This window comes from Akebia trifoliata, chromosome 14 (genome assembly GCF_017979445.1).
Source record: "Akebia trifoliata isolate Shusen 1 chromosome 14, ASM1797944v1, whole genome shotgun sequence".
NCBI lineage: Eukaryota > Viridiplantae > Streptophyta > Magnoliopsida > Ranunculales > Lardizabalaceae > Akebia > Akebia trifoliata.
In genome coordinates this window covers 34942358-34964146 of record NC_141388.1, presented here as the reverse complement: position 1 = coordinate 34964146, position 21789 = coordinate 34942358, and the positions used below count along the sequence as shown (strand labels likewise).

The 21789-nt window shown below is 36.9% G+C and overlaps 1 protein-coding gene across 9 annotated transcripts in view; it reads left to right on the top strand.

Annotated features, from left to right (window-relative positions):
* The first annotated feature begins 4083 nt into the window (after positions 1 to 4083).
* Positions 4084 to 21789, top strand: part of LOC147386958 (uncharacterized) — a 58243-nt gene continuing 40537 nt past the window's right edge. For 5 of the 9 annotated variants that reach the window (XM_086422205.1, XM_086422204.1, XM_086422202.1 and 2 more), the window contains exons 1-3: positions 4084 to 4296; positions 9447 to 10103; positions 10461 to 10621. In XM_086422205.1, coding sequence (XP_086278331.1) covers positions 9863 to 10103; positions 10461 to 10621 — 402 coding nt within the window. In that variant the 5' untranslated portion in view covers positions 4084 to 4296; positions 9447 to 9862. Of the gene's footprint in view, positions 4297 to 9446; positions 10104 to 10460; positions 10622 to 21789 lie in introns of those variants that run through there. The other 4 variants (XM_086422207.1, XM_086422206.1, XM_086422201.1 and 1 more) reach the window with 3 other exon arrangements.

Below are 21789 nucleotides of genomic sequence, written 5' to 3'. Positions count from 1 at the left end.
CCCAGTGTCACCCCAGCTACGCCAACCTGCACAATGGGCTAATTTCCAAGTCCGAACCCAGCTCAAACAAGTAAGCAGGCCCAGTAAAGCAACCCAAACCCGATCCACTAACACAAAGATCCAAGACCTGATCCATTAAGGAGCCCTGGTTTGCCTTGCTTTGAAAACTTTTAGGGTATGTTTGATTGCACGTGGAAAATAAGGTGGAAAATCAATTTCCATGAAAAATGACATTTTTCAAGTGTTTGATTGCACATGGAAATGGAATTCATTTTCCACCCCATTCAAAAAGTCCACTAAATAATGGATTTCACTTTCCCACGCATATGGGTGGGAAAATGAAATCCACTCATATTTTCCATCATCAATTATTCCCTACCACCACCACCACCACCACCACCACCACCATTACACTAACATTGCCGTTGTCGTCATCGCCGTCATCACCATCGCCATCGCCGTCGCCGTCGCCGTCGCCGTCGGTTGCGTCTCCGACCACCTTCTCTCTTTCTTTTTTTTATTTTTCTTCTTCTCCATCCCTCACCTCCTCCACCACCACTACCACCACGTTTCCCCCCATTTTCTTCACTTACCTTCATCGTTGCCGTCGCCACCGTCGTCGTCGTCGCCGCCGCCACAGTCGCCGTCGTCGTCGTCGTCGCCGCTGTCGCCGCCACATCCTCCTCCCTCCCTCTTCCTCGTCATCTTCTTCTTCCTCTCCCTCTCCTCTCATCTTCTTCCTCCTTCTCCTCTTCTTATTTTTTTCTCATATTTTTTCCATGATTTTATCCAAGTGAAATCAAACAATGGAATTTGATTTTCCAACCCTACCTATTTTCCACAACTAATTTTCCATGGATTTCAAATTCCATGGAAAAGTGACTTTCCATGCAATCAAACATACCCTTAGTATTTTAAACAAGTTAAAGTTGGAAAATTAATAGGTTAAGTGTTCCATGTCATAGTAATTTTCGTATTGGAAAATTAATTTTTTTTTTCACTTCTCAACACTTAATTCACTCGATTATTTGTTTTTAATCAATTTTATATCTTGTTAATGCAAGTATCTAAAAATCACGAACTTATGTTTTATACTAAAAAAGTATCCTTAATAACATTTTCTATTTCTTGCACAAATATTTTCCTTTTTTTTTTTTCCTCAAATGGAAAAAAACACACTTTTGACATTCACATGATCTACTCTTGAAGATGATAAATTGTCCATTTTTTACTAGAAATTTTGCCATATCATTTAACTATGGGTTATTATAATGACTAAGAGTCACTTTGGATCTGTGATTCTGTCATGCCCCGAAATCCCAACACGAATCCCAATGATTCTTTAGTTAGAATCTCGAGGTATCGTAAAAAAAAAAATCACTCATTCTATGAATAACAATAAACAATAATTCATGTTTAAACAATGACAATACAATGGAAATACATACCAAAATATCGAGAGTATACAGAAGTCAACATCAAACATAAATATGATCCATAATCCTCAATCTCATAAATATATTTCCGTTGTGTTGGTATTGTTTAAACAATAATTTATTGACTATTGTTATTCATAGAACGAATGGTTTGTTTATTATACCTCGAGATTCTAATTGAGAGATCTTTAGAATTTCGAGGCGTAACAGATTCTATTATACCATTCACTACGAGATTCAACGTTTATCTCGTAATCTTCATTTGTTTTCTTTGCTAGCTTACACTATTAAGATTCATAAGTAGGCCACATAACGAAAGGTTTTTAACCCGAAATCTTCTCATTAGTATTCGAGACGCATTGATACTTAATTTGTTTCAAACTATTTTTGATTATTTACTTTTGAGATTTAGCATAAAATTTGTAATTTAAAAAAAAAAATCATGTTTCAATAAGATGAAGAAAATCTATTAAAGTACAAAAAATACCTCGAAAGTAATAAAGTTATTGCTTTAACCATATCTTCGTTATCTTTTATTCACTAGTTTGTGGTATGCGTAGCTAAAAGATATATTCTTGAGATTCTCAATCCGAAATTAGTTCACTCAAATTTAAGGTACCAAGATATTCGATGCAACAAAATCTTATTATTATTATTATTTTAAATAATTGTTCTCAACAATCCCATTGGATAATATGCTCTTCATGGTTTCACTATTAAAAAGTCATCATCCATCACATCTGTCAACTGGCTGGTCAAATTATTCTCTCTCTCTCTCTTTGGGTTTTTCGATAAATTTTTGTTTGAAAATCCTACTTAACTAAGAAAAGGTAATCTTTTTGCCATACTTTTTTGATGCATCGTGTGTATATTATTATTAGAGAAATTTACCAAAAAAGTACAATTTTCATAATTAATTATCAAAACGGTAAACTATAGAAATTAAAAATGTGGTGCACGTTTTGATAAATTTGCCTTGTTATTAACTCTTACAAAGGTTTCATATATTGTGTTCTTAATTTTAAGTTTATTTTATGTTATTTTAAAATATAATAATTATACTATTCAAACTTTAGAAATCCATCTTTTTTACTCTTATGACCACCTTATAACGAATGCAAATGCGAAAGCTAAAGCAAAGCTACCCCAAGTCTAAGGGTCTTACAACAATTATTTTTATAAAATTTAAATGACTGGACTATGATTTTTTGCCTCTAAAATTATTTTGGCAAAATTTTTAGCTAAACTATTGAATGCAAGTTTTGAATTGTACTCAAGTTGATCTCCTAATGAATGACAACGGAGAATCCATCGAGGAATCTCAAATCTGTTGTTCAAAAGCATCATAAGTGGAAAATTGAATCCTATTATTAATTGAACTAGCTTGAAGATGCTTCCATGTAAGAATCTTAAGTGGTTGATCACGTAATCAACCACTGGGAGTGGGGAGGAGTTCTCTCGATATGAAAGAAAAGATAGAGTGGTCTCGCCAAAGATTGGTAGAATGAAAAAATTGATAATTCAAAAACTAAGTTAAGTTCTAACAACTCCAAGGAAACCTTACTTCATCAAGTTTGTAACTTTACAGAATGTGGAGTAAGACCCCTACATCATTTCAAAATATTAAATACCTATAATGCACTCAATTCTTTAAATCATTACATATCGTATCCTTCCCTCAACATTGATTCTATCTCACAAAGTTACCATTGGACCCATCTTAGTAATGTAGTACCACAACTCTCTAGATTTCATGGTAAAAGATAGATTTTTTTTTTTGTTGGCTTCATCCATGTTTCGGAAGAGAATAGATGTTGGGAGGCGAGAAAGCTATAACAGGTAATGATTTTAAGAACCAAGAGTGACAGGTATTTCTTATTTTAAAATGATGTGGGTCTCACCTTAAGGTTGGTAGAAATATATATTTTGGAAGGAAATGATGGACTAAATGCCTTGGACACTGCATTTAACATTGTTTTGGATTGTTTAACAGTTGATTTTTCAACTTATATCTTGAGGATATAAATATATGGTTATATGTGCACTGCCACATCAATGCAACATTGACCACACTGTTCAATGTAAGCAATGTATCATGTCTTATTTCCAAATGATGTAGGTCCCACTCTGAGATTGGTAGAATAGGAAGCTTGATATGGTAAGAACTCCCTTAAAGTCATGACAACTCGAATGGAACCTTTATTATGTTTGTTACTTTACAAATCTTAGAGGGGACTCACATCTTTTTTTTAAAATTAAATACTTATAATACCCTTAATTTTTTAAATGAATATCCTATTATATCCTCTGTGATCTAAGATTAATTATCTCTCATAAAACCATCATTGAACCCATATGGCCACATTGGCAATGCAACACACACCCATCTAGATTTCTTGGTAAAAGTTAGATTTAAAATAAAATAATAAAAAAACTTCCTTTTTGGACTTCATTCATGTTTTTGAGAGACAATAGATGTTGGGATGAGAGAAGATCCAACATGCATTGATATAAAGAAATTAGGGTGATTTAGGTATTTAATATTTTGAAATAACGTGAATCCATGGGTCTCACTCGAAGTTTGGTAGAATAAAAAATTTAGATAAAAGTAAGGTTCTTTAGAATTATCAGAACTCGAAGGGAGTTTTTGTTAATAAAACTACAATAGATAGGTCTTGTCAGTAAGGGAGTAAATCTCTCGTTAAATTTTCGCAATTCTTGCAAGCGCAACATTGTTCTCACCCCATAGAAGTCGGCAACAGATCATGTTGTCCATTAGGTTTTCTCATATGCACTAATTCGAACTCTTTACAGACGCAAAGCTGAGAATTTCTCAAACAAAAGTTCCAAAGTTCTCTCTGTAAGATCACATATTCTCACGTTTCTGCTAATAATTTAGCTTCAAAATCGTTAGATTTCTACAAGAATATGTGGTTATTTTTATTATAATTATTAGTTTTTTGGATTTGTATCCAATTTTCGATCTTGTTTTGTGGTTATCGACGAGCATTTCGATCGTTTTGCTTATTTTTGAGTTAAAAATTGATCCATCGATGATATTTCAAGCTATGTGACTGAAATTACAGGTTCTAATCTTAGATATTTGTGATATTTGATTGTTTTGATTTTAGATTTAAAGTTGATTGGTTGAAATCGGAATTATTTGTAAACATGCAGATCTTTGAGTGTGAAAATTTGATTGCTATGAATAACTTGTTGATGAAGTTTTGATGATGTATTTCTTGTTTGCAACGGTTTATTTGTGCTTGATTTGTTATAGAATTTTGAGGTTTAGACTATTGGCTGGAAATTTGATGAAAGACACAAACATGGTTGAGGTCGTAAGTGAAAGGAATTTGCAAGCTGAAGGTTCTAGAAGACAGTAAACGATTTTGGTTTCGACAATTATTTTGGAGGGGTCAGCTCTGTTTAATTCGGAAAATTCTGGGAAAGTTTTTAAAAAAAATTGGGGAATGATAGAAATGATACTTTTGGGTTTCTTCCCAAAAACCCATTAATTTCAACCTCCCTAATAACCCTATTTTTTATATTGAGATTTGAAGGTTGAAGAAGATAGAATCTGAGGTTTGAGGGTGTGGGTGTGTTAATTTGTTGATCCGTTGATTTAATTGACTGGTCCCTTATTCAGAGGAATTTAAAAAAAAAAAAAAAAAAAAAAAAAAAAAAACTTTGTGACAGTGTTCCAAAAGAGCAAAAAGGAAGACTCAAAAGAATGTGTGTTTGAAGTATTCAAAGCGGATGTGAGTACATTTTCAATAACATAAAATGTGGCTCTGGATAGAATAGGAACACGATTTGTTCAATTGACCCCAAATACGTAGGAATATGCTTGGATGATGATGATAATAATGACTCAAACATTGAAATGATGTGATAAGCTATTTGTAGCTTTAACGTTAAATAGGAAAGGAACAAAGGATTTAGTTGCTTAGGCATATACGATGGCGTAATGAAGGGTTTGGACTTGGTTTTTTTTCCTTTGGATTTTCAATACAGATTTTATTCTTAAATAATCATTATTGAGTTCAAGACCAGATGTCATGTATGCTTTGGCTAATGGAGTTTCCTGCTCATGTTATTGACAAGCTATTTGATGATAGTCGAGTTGATTCATCTACATGATAATGATATTTCTAATTATCAAATCAAACAAGAAATTGGGGTTGACTGAGTTTATTACAAGTGAAAATGGTACCTAATTGCATATAAAACTCGTGAAGATAATATCATGTCGGATGCCATTGTTCACGACATTGATGGAGATTGAAATCAAATCATCTTGTAGAAAGCATCGGAAGACAAAGAAAAAAAACTCTTTGCCCATTTCCTTTAGAATATCAAGATTCGGAAGTAGAGTGATAGATTTTGCATTTGTGGAATTGGAGAGTGATGGAAGGATACTCTCTCTCTCTCTCTCAAAATGGGATTAAGTTGTTCATTCTCCAAAGCCCAACCCAATTTACCTAAGCCATTAAAATTGTAGCCCATAGTCATATCCTAATAGGCAAGGGCTAGTGTTTAACCAACTTGTTTACAAGTTGACATTCAAAGTTCGACCTGTAGGCCTAAAGGTTAGAATAGTACCTAATTGTGATTGGGTTTAAGACTCATAGATTGATCAAACATCAGAGTGAAATTACTTTTTAATATTTGAGGATCTTACAAAGTTTTTTTTTTTTTTTTTGGGTTTGATTCATGCAGGGTGAATAGTCTGGATTGCATATCAGTGATGTGTGCAAATCCTAGTTCTTCATGAATCAATGATGCTATTGATTTCAACCATTGTCTAATTTGACAATATATCAATCTTTCCACTAAAGTGGCAATAAATGAATTTTCAATAGACATCCAAGTAGGACCCATTAATGATGAGGAACAGTCAAAGGAGAAAAAACTGTTACATTGAGGGATGGTGGAGAAGCTTTTATGGTCTGACAAAACATTGAATTCTTTGCTAGTTGAGGAATAAGTGTGGTTGCACAATAACATTTTCACACACATGTACACAAAGGGGCGGACCCAAGATTTTTTGTCAATGGGGGCTAAGTGCTAACAATGGTTGACTGATAATCTTGGTCTCATTCTATTCCAATGTTGGGCTCATTATTGCAAACGATGATTTCATTTTCAAACAAAAATTGTTGGATGTTTAGACACTACCATGACCTTAATATTAAGTTGTCCAAACAAAGACCCCTTTTATAAACACAAAACAAATAGTAAGAGCTCAAAATAATCCTTTTTGATGGTTAAAATGATGAGATTCAACGACTTCATCAATAATTTGAAAATCTAGGACAAATTTGTAGAATTTTTAGCTGAGTCAACCGATTTAAATATTTTTTCCTATAAAATAAAAAAGATTTTGTGATCGTGCAACTAGTAAACCACCTTGTAACATGATTTTAAAAATCTCAAAATTTGTCTGGTCTCGTCCTCCATTGATACTGAGTTGACTTGCCGAGTTATCTATTCTAAATTATATAAATCATTTAACTCAATTTATAATTATTTTTAACTTATTTCATTTTCAAATTATTATATATATATATATATATATATATAAAATAAAGAGGATTAGAAGATGTTTAGTGACTAGATTATATTTTGTTAAGATAATAAATATTTATTAAATCAACATTTAGTTTTAAACAAAATTTGAGTTCCTTCCATTGGTGCGAATGCTAGTATGCTACAATTATGAATGTTGGTTACATATAAAGAGGTATTTTAGTAGAGAGCTGTTTTTGGCACCCCAACTTTTACTTAGAATAAGTAAAAGTCAGGGTGTTAATAGAAACTCTATCATTATTTTGCTACATTTCTAATTTTTTAGATTTAGAATTTTATATGAGCCTAATCATAATTGCAAACAACTACTAAAATTGTTAGAATGGGTTTTATATTGTTTTATAATGTTGACATTATAATTAGAGCCAAACCTTTGTAATGTTTGAAGAGTGTGCTTTAATCTTTAGTTGGGGTGTGAAATAATTTAAGAAATTGGGGTGTAACAAGTAAAAGTTGGGGTGACAATAGCAGCTCTCTTTTAGAAACTTCAAAATAGGTGGGTAATTCCCTCTTTTTAATAAGAGTCGTGATTTTGTGAAACCCCCATACGCCCTCTGACGTGGCGTAATGGGCTAGAACCATAGAGTTTTTCCTTGGGATACACAATAGTGCATCCTCATAAATATGTGCAGTTGTGTATCCCAAGGAAAAGAATCTATGGTTCTAGCATGTCGCGTTAGGGGGCGGCATAAAATTGTTATTCTTTTAATAAAGTCTTGGATGAGTAAAAGGAATTCAAGTTAACTGCATACACAAGGTTATTTCAGTAACTTCCAATAAAACGTTCATGTGAACTGCATATTCAAGGTCATTTTCGTAACTTGAGATACAATGATGGTTTCTTTCTTACGAGATTTACCTGATAGAACTAACTGTTGCATTTTTATTACAAAAACTCCCTTGGAATTCTGACAACTCCAAGGGAACCGTACTTTATGATGTTTGTTACCCACCAAACCTTACTTTATCAAGTTTGTTACCCAGCAAACCTTGTAGGTGGGATCCACGACATAAAATTCAAATTGATGGGGTTAATTTGTTACTTAACATACCTTGGAGTGGATCATAACCACATCAATTTGTGGCATCCAAAAATATGATCTGATGCCATAGAGCTATAAACGAAAAAATTCTAAGAACTTTGATAGAATTTTTTTTATTTATAAAAAAAAGTTAATTTTCACCATTGAATTTCAGTTTCAAATTGGGAGTTTGGTAGCCATTCATTTTCAACATCTTTAATTAAACTGAAAAGTATTTTTTATTTATTTTGAATCTGATTTTTTCCATGAAATCTAGAAGGCTGTGGGTTTGGATTGACAATTGGATAAGCCATGTGGGCCCAATGACCCCTTAGTGAGATTTGAAATCTAACTAAGTTAGTCATGCTAGCGTTATTCACAAAGTAAGGTTTGCTCATGTAACAAACTTGATTAAGAAGGAGATTACAACAGATAGGTTGAGTTGGCATCCCATAGACCTGCAGGGGTATCTCTAACATTTGTAAAAATGAGGAGGGGTGAGTCAAAATTAATTTTTGTCCAAAAGTTCAGTGGGGGCTATAGCCCCCACTTGCCCCTTCATAGGTCTGCCCCTGCATTCACACACGGACTTCTCCCCAGAAAATTTTGTGGTCTTAATTATTAGGGAACTTGGAAAATATATTCTCGCTGGGGTGGCAATAGTGCCCAATCAATGATACCTGATTGAATCCAGAATTGATTATCTCAATTTCTGATCTACCTATTTATATTCGAAACAGTTTCATTATAGTAGATTCCGATTTTGGGTAGTTTAGTTTCAATATAATCTAGTGTGAATGATGCCTAGTTTCTCACGTTTAGCCTTTTTTTTTAATATGCTTTTTTACTGCTATATATAGTTGGACACCGATGCCTAACCTGAAACTGATAATCCCATGCCCAACCTGAACCAGACCTATTATCCCCTTTATATAAAAACTGGAACCAATCCTTTGATAGCCCCTAATCTCACAAGTGATTGTAGACAATCTGAACTTGAAGATTGAGATCCATCCAAAGTTTTAAAAATTGTATATGTAAAATGGGCAATGAGATAAGAATTTTTTCACCTGTTTTGGTTTCTTTTTAGATTGGAAAACACTATAAAAACACAAATGGTGTGATCTAGTTTCTATGTTTGGATTTTGTTTTTGGGTAGACCATGACAATATGATATGCATGCTAGGGGCAAGCGGACAATGATTCTGTTTTCCGTGATATAGAAACATTTTTTTACACATAAATGGAATGATTTTTTTTTAATCTTGTGGCACCTTCATTTGATGCTCGCAATTGGTCTACCTATCAATAGTTTCCATGAACTACATTTTGAAGTCTTTAACTTGAGAGATATATATGTATTGATATTTTATCTTGTAATTTTTTTCCTTCTCAGATTGATGCTGTGACCTGTTGGACCATTGCTCCTATTTTTGGCGGAGATTTTCTGTTCACTATCTTCATGGGCCTTTTCTCTTGAGTTCTCTTTTGTATTTTTAGCATCTATTGTAACATCGAACAATTTCAGATTGAAATATACTGTGCTGTACATTTGTAAATAATCCAACATTTCCAGTGGTAGTACTATTAATTTCTGCTCCTTAACTTTGTTAGCCGTCTGATCTTTTGGATTTGAAATGGTACTTGTTGCTCGGTTGTCTTAAATTTTTTTTGCTGAACTTATCACTCCATTTTGTGGGAAATTTGTAGATGTGTTTTGGATATACGTGGATAAAGGAGTATCGATTGACTTCTTTAAAAGTGGATTCTTGATCACCTGAAATTTTGGAAACCATTCTTATTCTATTACCGATGGAGGGCTTAGCGCAATTGGAAGCCCTGTGCGAGAGGCTTTACAATTCACAGGACTTGGCCGAACGAGCTCATGCGGAGAGCACTCTGAAGTGTTTTTCTATGAATACCAGTTACATTTCACAATGTCAATATATTCTTGACAATGCATCGACTCCTTATGCATTGATGTTGGCTAGTTCGAGCTTGTTGAAACAAGTGACTGAGAAAAGCCTCTCTTTGCAGCTTCGGCTTGATATCCGTAATATTCTCTTTCTGCTCACAGATATTTGTCCATGGTGTATGCTTTAGAATGAAATTCATGGAAGTTGCTTCCATTACGGGCCAAACGTATTTTCTTTTCATTTGTATGATGGAGATATCATTTCATGCAATGCTCGGCTGACTACTCTATTGGTTAAATGTTTCTTTTTCATGGGTTTCATCAATTTTTTGTGGATACATTGGGGATGGAAATCATTTGTTTGATGTTTGTGTTAGATAGCCATATCACCTTTACAAATTACATCCATGATCATGCAGCTACATTGTTTTCTTTACAAATTTCTTTTTAATTTAGCTCTTATTCTGAATTCATTTGTTTGGACTTTGTCTGAAGGAAACTACCTGATAAACTATTTGGCCACAAGAGGACCTGATTTGCAGCCTTTTGTAACTGGATCCCTGATTCAACTCTTTTGTCGAGTTACAAAATTTGGATGGTTGGATGATGACAGGTTCAAAGAGGTGGTTAAGGAGTCAATGAGCTTTTTGAGTCAGGTGAAATGACCATTGTGTAGCACATTTTTTTATGTATCCTTCATGTTTTATTATATGTTGTGGTGGGTTAGCCCAGTTCCTTCATATCCTATATGCTGTTCCCAATTTCTTTGGTTTTATGTAGTTGTTTTACCAGATCATTTATAAGGACGCACTATTTCTAGGGTAATAATTATGACTTTTAGTTATATTTTACCATCCATGATTGAATATTATGGTTGGTTATTATGGTTTCATGCAAGCTGCTTTGGTGAAATTGGTGGACACAGTCTCCATTAGATATTTTTATGGATGATATCTTAGCCATTTCATTAATTTGGGTTCATCTGTCTTGTCTATGATTTTGCTTTCATTGGGTTTTCGGTTGACAGTTTTATGAAGCTAATATGTATTTCTTTTTTCTATTTTTATTTTTATTTTCTTGCAACATATAGTCATATGCTACACCTTACAAGTACACTCTCGAGCCATCTGAGATGTAGATGTAGGTGCTGCTTGCATTGTGACAATAATTTATATTATGTTTCATTTGTTGGACACTTGAAATTTGGAAATATATTCTGAGGTAGTACTCACTTTTTGTACTCCAACTTCCAGCTAGTTGACTAAATCGAACAAGTCTTCCTAGTACTTATTGAATCACATAATTTATGTGAGATAACTTTCTTTGATTAGAATTTTAAAACTGATATTAAATTGTAATTTTTTATGGCTTGATTATTGTTACACATACCATGAACCATCCTTTGTGATCAACAATGCTGGAAGACTGGAACAACACACAGGCTTATAAGTAATTATTCATGACTTGCCTCTGTAGTTCTTCTCTTTCCTTTGGATTCATATGATTAACTACCTTGTTTCAAAAGTAGACTTTTGATGAGGCTTTTGTGATGTTGAATGTCACGCATCCGAGGTTATCTTTTTGGACTTCCTTTAAGATCATGATCAAAGCCTTATCCCAAAAGCTTGGGATTAGCTGAATGAATCATGTTCTTTCAGGATTCATGTTAGGAGGCGGCGAATTTTATACTGACTGTCTACTTGACATAACCCTCCCTTTTATTCGAGCTTGGGACCAACACTATAATGTGGAAGAGACACTACACATGAGGAATTAGTTCCTTTGAGATAGGGGGCAACTAAACTAGGTTCAACTTCTTTTTGCTGCTAAAAATTACACTATTCTCACATGCTTTTTGAAATAGATCAGCCATGTGGGTTTGATGTTCCCTTGGATCACGTTTCTGTGGGGCTGGGTCCATGGTCTGGGTTCCTCAGTTAACTTTATTGGATAGTTTTGTGGGGCCCAGGCCTGATGCAGACCCAAGCTCATATCTTCTCGCAACTTGACCTCAGCTGATTGGGGTTTCTCTTAGTCGGTGTTTCAGAGACGATTGCGGAAGGATTGGAATGCACGTTGGAGGACGTCGATCAGTTTCCAGGTGGAGGTGATCTCAGCCAGAGCTTAGTTTTGGTTTCTTGTTTGGGAAGGTTGGTGCTGCTTCATCAAGGAATTTCCTTGGTCGGTTGGAAGTAGTGAGGGGATGTGTTGAAGCTATCTCTATTTGTCTCCGAATCATCTGGTGGTTGTTCAATCTGTGTCATATGGTGTTAGATACTGAATGTTGAAGTTTATTTGTGGAGAGGACTGATATATTGTCGATGATTAGGCCTCCAGAAGGGAATAGGACGATAGGGTTGTTGCCTGAGAATTATGTTTATGGCTTCCAATCTTCGATTGAATGTTGTGACTTGTAAGTGCTGTCTGGCAGTATGATATTTTACACAGCTGGGAAGGGATATTTAGGTCAACATAGGGGAGCTGGCTGACCGATTTCTAAGTCATATGTTGGAAGTGGGGTTGACAGTGTGCTTTACATTAGAGAAGTAAGGCGATGAAACAATACTGATGCTGAACATAGCTTTTAAGAACAACAAAGTGGTGAGTTGCTGTATGAAAAAAGTCGTTGTTCCCTGGCTAAATGTTAGAATGTGTGCTTCCAATCAGGAAAGAGTGGTTGCAGCCAGAATGGGAAGTGTTGGCAATGAAAAGCATGGGCTAAGAATAATTAGACGTTCAAGAGTGTGATTCCAGCAAGATGAGTAAAAACAAGGCAAGGTGGGCAAGGGAAGTACATGAGCTGCAAAGGGATGTCGAGGAATTTCCCTTGAAATCAACATACTCAAGGAGGGATGGGAGAAGAGCTATGGTGAGTGATGTCTCATAATTTTTTTACTTTGAATGATAAAGCGAAAAGGGTTGCACTTAAAGCAATGCTTTGCCTTGAGGAGCCCCAGTTGGTGGTTTTGTAAGTATCAAAGCTGGAAATTATGGATGATCTTCTAATTAGGGATTTGTTGGGATCCATAATAGGGGGTGGAGTTTCCTTCTATTGGCATCGGCAGAGGTATTATAGTTATGTTTAATAAGAAATACATTGTAGTTGAGGAAGACCTAATTGGTGCTTTCTCAGTTTCTTTCTTGTGCAAGTTAGTTGGGGATGATTTTCAGTGGGTTTTTACTGGTGTGGATGGTCCTTCTCGCCAAAGTGAATGGTTGCAGTTTTGGGATGAGCTGGATGATGTTAGTGCTTGTTGGGGTAAGCTGTGCTGTGGAAGGGATGGCGATGGATTGGTTCGGTATCCGATCAGTACCAAACCGTTACCAATTCAAAATTTTTACTCGTATCCCAAATCTTATTTGATTGGGCCAATGAATCTTTGGATCGAATCCGATCTGGACACTAGCAACTCTACTTTTTTTAAATAAATAAATTTGGTTTTGGGGAAGAAATGGATAGGGTTTGAGAGAAATACTACGGTTTGGGGAGAGAGATATATAACTGGAGAGAGAAAGGTGGAGCTTCGGGTTATCTTCACAAGGGGCCCAAGACGAGATTGACTTTGAGTTCTTGGGGAATCTGAGTGGGGGTCCTTAGATTCTTCACCCTAATGTCTTCATCCAAGGGAAAGGGGACAAAGAACAGCTGTTCTTCCTCTTGTTTGATCCCATCACCGATTTCCACACCTACTCCATCCTCTTGAATCTCCAATACATTTGGTCTCTTTTTACAAATTCTCTGTGGATGAAATTTCCATTAGAGAGTTCAAGAACGTAGAATCGATGGTTGTTCCCTTTTTAAAGAATCAGCCCATGAGGATTTACTCAAGTGATTCGTAGAGGAGGTTGAATATCATGGGTTTTGGAAAGAAACCCTAAGTGAGGTTGAATACGATGCGTTTATGGAAGGAACCCTAGCTGAGGTTGAATACGATGGGTTTTGGGAAAGGTTCTCAAGCACAATTGGTTTTAAGAAATGTTCTCAAGCACGATGGGTGGGAGAGATTTTTTAATCCGACCCATTGGCAGCCCTAAGCCGTGGTGCCTTGGTGGGGACTTCAACATCATTCGTTTTTCTTTTGAGTAGCTGGGTGGCTCGCAATTGACCTCGCTGATGAGACAGTTTGGTGAGTTTTTAAATTGAAACATGTTGTTGGATCTGGCATTGAGGGAGGTTTACTTGGTCAAATCATCAGGAGATTCCAGTTCTTAACAAGTTGGATTGGTTTTTGATCTCCTTGGATTGGATGGAATATCTTAGGAGCATTGTTCATGAAGCTGTTCCTAACCCAGCCTCGGATCACTGTCCCATTTGTTTGAAGGTGGATGAAGCTAGAAGTTGGTTGATTCCTTTTCGGTTTGAGACTATGTGATTGTTGCATCCAAATTTCAAGGAGTTGATCTAATCTCGGTGGAACTATCTATCTTTTGTTGGAAGGCCGGGGTGGTGTTTAAAAACAAGTTGAAAGCAATAAAAGGAAAATTTGAAGAAGTAGAATTAGGGCTGTCAACGGATAGCTATCCGATCGGATAGTGCTCTATCCGAATTCGAATCCGAAAATAAATAATACTATCCGAATTCGAATTCGAATCCGATCGGATATCCTGACAAACATTCGAATTCGAATCCGAAAAAGATATCGGATATCCGATAATATCCGATTCGATAAAAAATCCGACGAAACCCACAGATTTGTTCGAAAAATCACTCCGACCAGTTCAGATCGGAGAGAGAGAGAGTATGTACCTGCATGCTCGCCGTACCTGCATGCTCGCCGGCCGGGGAAGACTTGTCGGAGTTCGCATAGTTGAAACGACGAAACCCACAGATTTGTCCGAAAAATCACTCCGACCGGTTCAGCCGTTCAGATCGGAGAGAGAGAGAGAGAGAGAGAGAGAGAGAGAGAGAGAGAGAGAGAGAATGCGTACCTGATACTCGCCGGCCGGAGAAGATAGTGGTCGAAGTTCGATCGAAACCAGCTGTGTCGTCTGGTTCTTTACGGCTAAGGTGGGTTAGATTGAGAAGACGAAGTTTTAAGATAAATTTTCGTTGTATGTAACGAATACATAACACATATATACATATAGAAACGTTTTGTTGTAAAACATAAATACATGACATGTAGTGTTATCGGAGCGGATATTATCGAATCGGATATCGCAATATCCGAATTCGTATCCGAAATTCATTCGAATGTTAGAATGACATCCGAATCCGAATCCGATATTCGAAATTTTCGAATAATATCCGAATTTTCGAATTCGAATTCGAATTCGAATTCGGATTTCGGCTATCCATTGACACCCTTAAGTAGAATAAGGAACTTTTTGGCTCTGTGGACTCAAAGCTGAAGGTGATAATAAAAGGGCGATTGATGTTTTATATTGATTGAGGAGATGGGGGGAACTGGACATGGAAGGTAAAATTAAAAGGGAGAACCTAAGGGCTCAATTCCAGAAATTGGCGACTATGAATGAAGTGTCTTGGAAATGGAAATCAAGGATTAGATGGTTAAAAGAGGGGGACAACAATACCGGACTTTTTCCATCGCATGGCTAGCTTTCACAACAAGGTGAATTATATTTTCAAGTTGAAGGCTCAGAATTTGAAAGGTTGGTGACGAAGAAGTGGCCAAGGGAGTGGTGGACTTCTACAAGAACCTGGATATAGAAAAGTTCTCGGTGAGGCCATTGCTCAATAATTTGCATTTTGATCACATTTCGACAAACCTATAGACTTGGCTAGAAAGACCGTTTGAAGAAGAGGAGATTCGTTCCATAGCTAGCAGGATGATGAATGACAAGGATCCCAACTCAGATGACTTTTCATTGGCTTTTTTCAAGGTATGTTGGGATGTGATTAAATTGGATTTGTTGGCAGTTTTGGAGGATTTTTTTAGGGAAGGGTTTTTGGACCATGGCTCGAATTGCTCTTTTTTGGCATTTATCCTAAAGAGGGGTGGATGAGATTTTAGACTTGAGATTGATCAGTTTGGTTGGTTTGGTGTACAAGATTTTGTCTAAACTTTTAGTTTCCAGGATGAAAACGGTAAATCTAGAATATCATTGGGCCTTCCTTGGGGACTTTCGTAGCAGATCGACAAATTCTGGATGGGGTACTCATTGGTAATGAGTGCATAGATTCTAGAGGGAAGTTAAAGGAACCAAGGCTAGTATGCAAGATTGATCTGGAAAAAGATTATGACCATGTAAGTTGGGCTTTTTTGGAGTACTTATTGGGGAGAACAAGTTTTGGAGAGAAGTGGATTAAGTGGATAATGAAGTGTTTTACTACTCCCTTGTTCTCAACCCTTGTAAATGGGGCTCCTAAATGCTTTTTTAAAAGCTCTAGGGGTTTGAGAGTTGAGTCAAGGAGATCCTCTCTCGCTTTACTTGTTCTTGGTTGGTTAAACTTTTAGTAGAATGATACTGAGGGTAGTGTGGAATGGAGATTAGTCGGGGTTTTGAACGGGGAACCATGGACCTCTTATTATTAGGAGAACTCCCTTATTTCGCAAAAATGATAAATTTAAGGTGGGGAGGGGGAATATGATTAGTTTTTGGGAAGATAGGTGGTGTGGGGATTTACCATTATAGAGCTATTCTTGGAACTATTAAGTGTCTTTAAAGAAGTGGAAACCATTAATTTTTTTTTGGTGGGCGATAGCATGGTGAAATCGTGGGACTTTGGTTTTAGAAGAGATTTGAATGATTGGGAATTAAAAAGTGTTGAGTAGCTGTTGGAGGTCATTGAAACAATTCCTGTACTTTGCAAATTTAGAGGATCAGAGACTAGGGGATGGTTCGAGGGAAGGAGTGTTCTTACTGCGTTCCATGTATATTTCCGCGATGCCTAATACTTCTATCATTTTCCTTGCATCCTTCATTTGGGTAGCTAAGGTTCTATCTAAAGTTTCAGTTTTTGTATGGTCTGCCACTTCCAATGATTAAGAGTGGCTTCCAAATGCCAAACTGTTGTTTGATGTGTAGGAGGTCTGACGAGTTGGTTGATCATATTATTATGCACTGTGCAGTTGCTCACCAGATGTGGTCCCACTTTCTTGACCTTTTTGGTTTGTTTGGCTGCTTTCCAAAGTCAAACTGGGAGCTTTTCGAGTCTTGGTTGACTTGGGGTAATATATTCCGAGCTTCTAAGTGTATTCTGTGAAGTCTAACACCTTTTGCTATTTGCTGGAGGATCTGGAGGGAAAAGAATAGACACATTTTTGAGGGGGAAGGAGCTCCAAGTGTAGGACCTTGTTATTTCAATTTTGGGTTTGTTATTTTTTTGGGAAAAGTTGTTAAAGAATTTAAAGGGAGGTCTCTCGCAATTCCAAACACAATATGCGATCTTCAAAGGGGTTAAGAAAAACCAGCGCTATCCCAAACAAAAACCTAAGTGCAACCCAACAGCCTAGCAAGACAGCAATGCATAAACCCAGCAGCAACACAACTATGTCGCATAAGCCCTCAGCAAAGTGGTAACACAGCCCTATGATCACAGGAGCATCGCATAAGCAATATAGCAATACAGCCCTACCGCAACCATCAGTCCAGTCCTAATCACAGCCTGTAGGACAGCCCTTATCTCATAAACAGCCAGCAGTGCAGCCCATCCAGCAGTACAGACCTAATCGCAGCCTGTAGAACCGTCCTTATTGCATAGACAACCAGTAATGCAGCCCGGCCACCAGTACAGACCTAATTGCAGCAAGCAGCCCTTATCGCTTAGCCAATCAACAGTAGTCCATCCCTATTGCATAGACCTAATCGCACAGAAAGGTCCTTATTGCAACATGCGATTGCGACCAAAAAAGAAAAAAGAGCCCCCGAAGGGGAGACCCTCCAACGAAGGCTGCTGCTAGGGTTTTGGTCTCAAAGATCTAAAGGGGTAGATGGAAGCAGAAGAGAAGAGTGTAGGGTGACTTGCGGTGATGCTTCAAGGGTCCAAAACCGAGGAGAAAGGACCCAAAGGGGGGGACTGTCTATGGATCTTTAGGGTTCTGATACCAAGAAGAATTGTAAAAGATTAAAAGTCAAGTCTCAATGAGAGCTTGACAGGGTATTTATAATAAACAAGGTAAATGGACATAAATGCCCTTACATGGAGAAGAATAGAAAGCTAGGAAAAATGTAGGAATAATATTTATCAGATAAGGTTTTAATGATGATGATGATAACACTCTCCTCTTGCCTTTTGCAAGTTGATTGATAATCTCGAATGACACACATAGTTCATATCACTTTTTTTGGCATGGTACATTAAAGAAGATATGAAGACTCTAAAAAGGAGATAAGAAGGCTGTTAATTATGTGTACAGTGGGAGTATTTTTTTTTCTTACGAAGTACAGACTTATATAAAACAAAGAGAGGGAGGTCAAGGTGACCAACCCAGAATCAAGGACTCCAAACAAACAAACACAACCACACAGGTGCAATACCACAAACCTACTCTCACCTTCCTAACAAATCTTCGAAAAACATCTCCTTGAACTCTTTAAAGACTTTACTCCAAAAACACACGACTTATTATTGAAATGACCATATCCTGCAAAGAGAGTTCATTAACTTTCAAAATACGACCGTTCATCTCCTTCTAAAGTCCCCAACAAATCACTAATGGAATAATGTTCCACAAGATCATCTTGGAAGCTGGGTTTTCCCCCAAGGAGGTCATGATTGAAACAAAGCCTGTGAAGTAGATGAAAAACACCCAACAATTCTAAACAAGGAGAGGGAGTGGGACCAAATCTGCCAAGCCGTTGAGCAATGAATCAGGATGTGATCATGCCAACTCTGTGTTCTCCTCATACAACTAGCACATGCTAGGTGATGGGTATCCTCTCTTAATAATCTGATTCGTTGTCGTAACCTTCCTTATTTCTGCCGGCCAAATGAAAAATAACGCATTGGATGGGGTTCTTTTGAACCCCAAATAGCTTAAATTGGAAATGATGTGCTATTAGATTCAAGAAATGAGAGATAAAAAGATCTCACCGAGAAAACCACACCGTGATCCCTCCTACATCCTACAATCATTCTCATCAACGCACAAAAGAACCAACTTAATGCAATTGATCAACCCACAACATTATCCATCTACCAATCATTAAAGGATCTCCTAAATCCAAAGTCCCATGCAACCTTCTTAGCCACTGTGCTCATGAAAGAGGAAATTGACTAATCTTTCTTTTGAGACAAGTCAAAAAAGCCTAGAAATTGCTCCATCAAGGGCAAGTCCTCCCACCAATAGTCTTCCCAAAAAAGGAACTCTATTCCTCCTTTCCATCTTGAAATGTAGAAACAATTGAAGAATTTTGAGCACCTTTTCAAGACTCTACAACCTTAGGAGCCACTATTTTTTACCATTTCCCCAACCATACCCCTCCACACCAAACTTTGATAAGATACGCTTCCAAAGTATATTGTCTTTTGACCCAAACTTCCATATCCCTTTACCTAAAAGTGCCGAATTCATCAAACTTGATCTTTTAAAGCCAAGCCCTCATTGACTTTTGGGCAAATAGACACGATTCCTACAGACCATTGAAATTTCCTTTTACGCTCCTTATCATGTCAAAGTAAATCACGAAATAACTTGTCAAGCTTAATCTCCACACTACAAGGAATCACAAAGAAGGATGGGAAGCAATTTGGGATGCTTGTAGAGTACTCTTAACAAGATACTACCCCCCCTCCAAACACATACCTAGCCGGCCTAGAATTAAGATTCCTACCAATCGTCGCCAACACGGGATCTCAAATTGCCTTACTTTAGTAATTTTTTTTTTGAAAAGTACCTTACTATAGTAATTTTCCCCAGCAACAATCCCAAGTACGTTGAAGGAAGCACGCCAACCTGGCACACAATCGAAGTAGCCAATATATTCATATTAGCAACCTCACTTATCGAAAAGACTTTGCTCGTATGGAGATTAACCGAGAGCCCATACCCTACTTCAAAGCTAAACATGACCCCATTAAGAAATCTTAGTTGGTTTTACAATGACTCCAAGAGCACCAACATATCATGATTAGATTGAAGATGGGACATCTTTGGCCCACTTGGCTCAACAGAGAAGCCAAAGATATTTCTATCCACTGCTGCCTTAGACAATATCCTCCCAAGAGCTTATCACGACAATGAATAGGAAAGGTGACAAAATATTTCATTGCTTCGAACCTCTCGAATTCTTAAAGAAACTGGAAGGTGACCCATTCATCAAAATTGAGAAGGAAGTGCTAGCTCACATGATTATATTCTTTTCCAGATCCATTTTGCAAACAATACTCGGCTTACACGACTTAACTCTCAAATCAATATACTCATTAGCTATGAGTACTCCATTAAGGATTGTACACTTCTTTGGAGTTGAGGCTACAATGATCAAGAAATCCATCTCTAATATATTCTCCACTACTACTATCATATCATCCTATCGAGTCCCAACACACTTTGAAGACGACCATTGAAAACCCATTTGGACATGGAGCCTTGTCCTTACAAATCCCCATAATGGTTTGGAACACCTTGTCCTCCTCAAATGACTTCTCGAGCCAACTTTGTGGGCTCGAGGAGTCATGATCAAATGAAGATGGTCCTTCCTAGGTCTATCTCGATGTTCCTCACTATAAAGGTCTTTGTAAAAGTCCATTGCACCCTGCGTTACAACATCTTCTCTCCTTTAATCTTCAATCTTGAAATTGTTCACTCTGTTATGACAACTTGCCATATGGTTAAAAAAATCTTGTATTATTGTCTACTTCTTTTAACCATTTTCCAAATTTCTGACTCCCGCTAACTTTCTCCATTGCTGCCAAATTTTGAAATCTCGCTTTGAGATTGAATTTCATGTCCTTGTCAAATGCAAACATCATCTCCTTTTCCTTCCTCTTATATAATGCTTCAATCTAATCTAAGATTTCCTTTTTAGCTTCAACCCTTCCAAATGACTCTTTATTCCACCTCTTAAGCCTTTCTTTAATAGCCTTAAGTCCTTTGGTTTGGATTTAAACACCACCCCCTGTCGACCATGAAAAGAATGCTCACCGCACCAATCATGAACCATCTTCTTAAAATTTGGATCCATCACCTACCTATCCTTGAACTAAAATTTAATTGGATGCTACTTCCTCGCTCCAACCTCCAATGTGATAAGACAATGATCTAAAGTTGGATTGGGAATCGTTTCTTGCACAACCACACTAATATGTCCATCTCAATATGAAGAAACCAGAAATGATCAAACTTATTACGAATAAGAATCTCAAGCCAAGTGAAGCTACCACCACACAAGGGGATATCCACCAAATCATTCTAATTAATAAACTCACCAAAACTTCTCATCATAGAGGTCACCCTTGATTCACCTAACTTTTCAAAAGAAAATCGAATGGCATTAAAATCCCCCCTCTTCCAAGCGCCAATGCTTACCCCATCTGGTATTAATATCGTCCAATTCTCCCCAAATTTGGCCACTCTCAAAGTCTCCACAAGCCCTATAGACTGCAAAGGATACCCATTTGAAATCCTCTTCGACCCTTTTATAGAAGCCTAAAATCGAAAAACTCCTTTAAGATTGTCTTTGACTTCTAACAATTTCGCATTCCGCATAATGATAATAACCCCATCCACACCTATATAAGAAAGATGTCTCTGTCCAATACTCCGAGATCCCCAAAATTCACCAATCACCCTGCTCATTTGCCTTATTCAATTTAGACTCTTGTGAAACCACCAAATGAGGTTTACTTTGGTGAACTTTAACTTTTACCATTGCCTTTTTAGATCTAATCACATAGGAACAAAACCTTCTTTGGAGG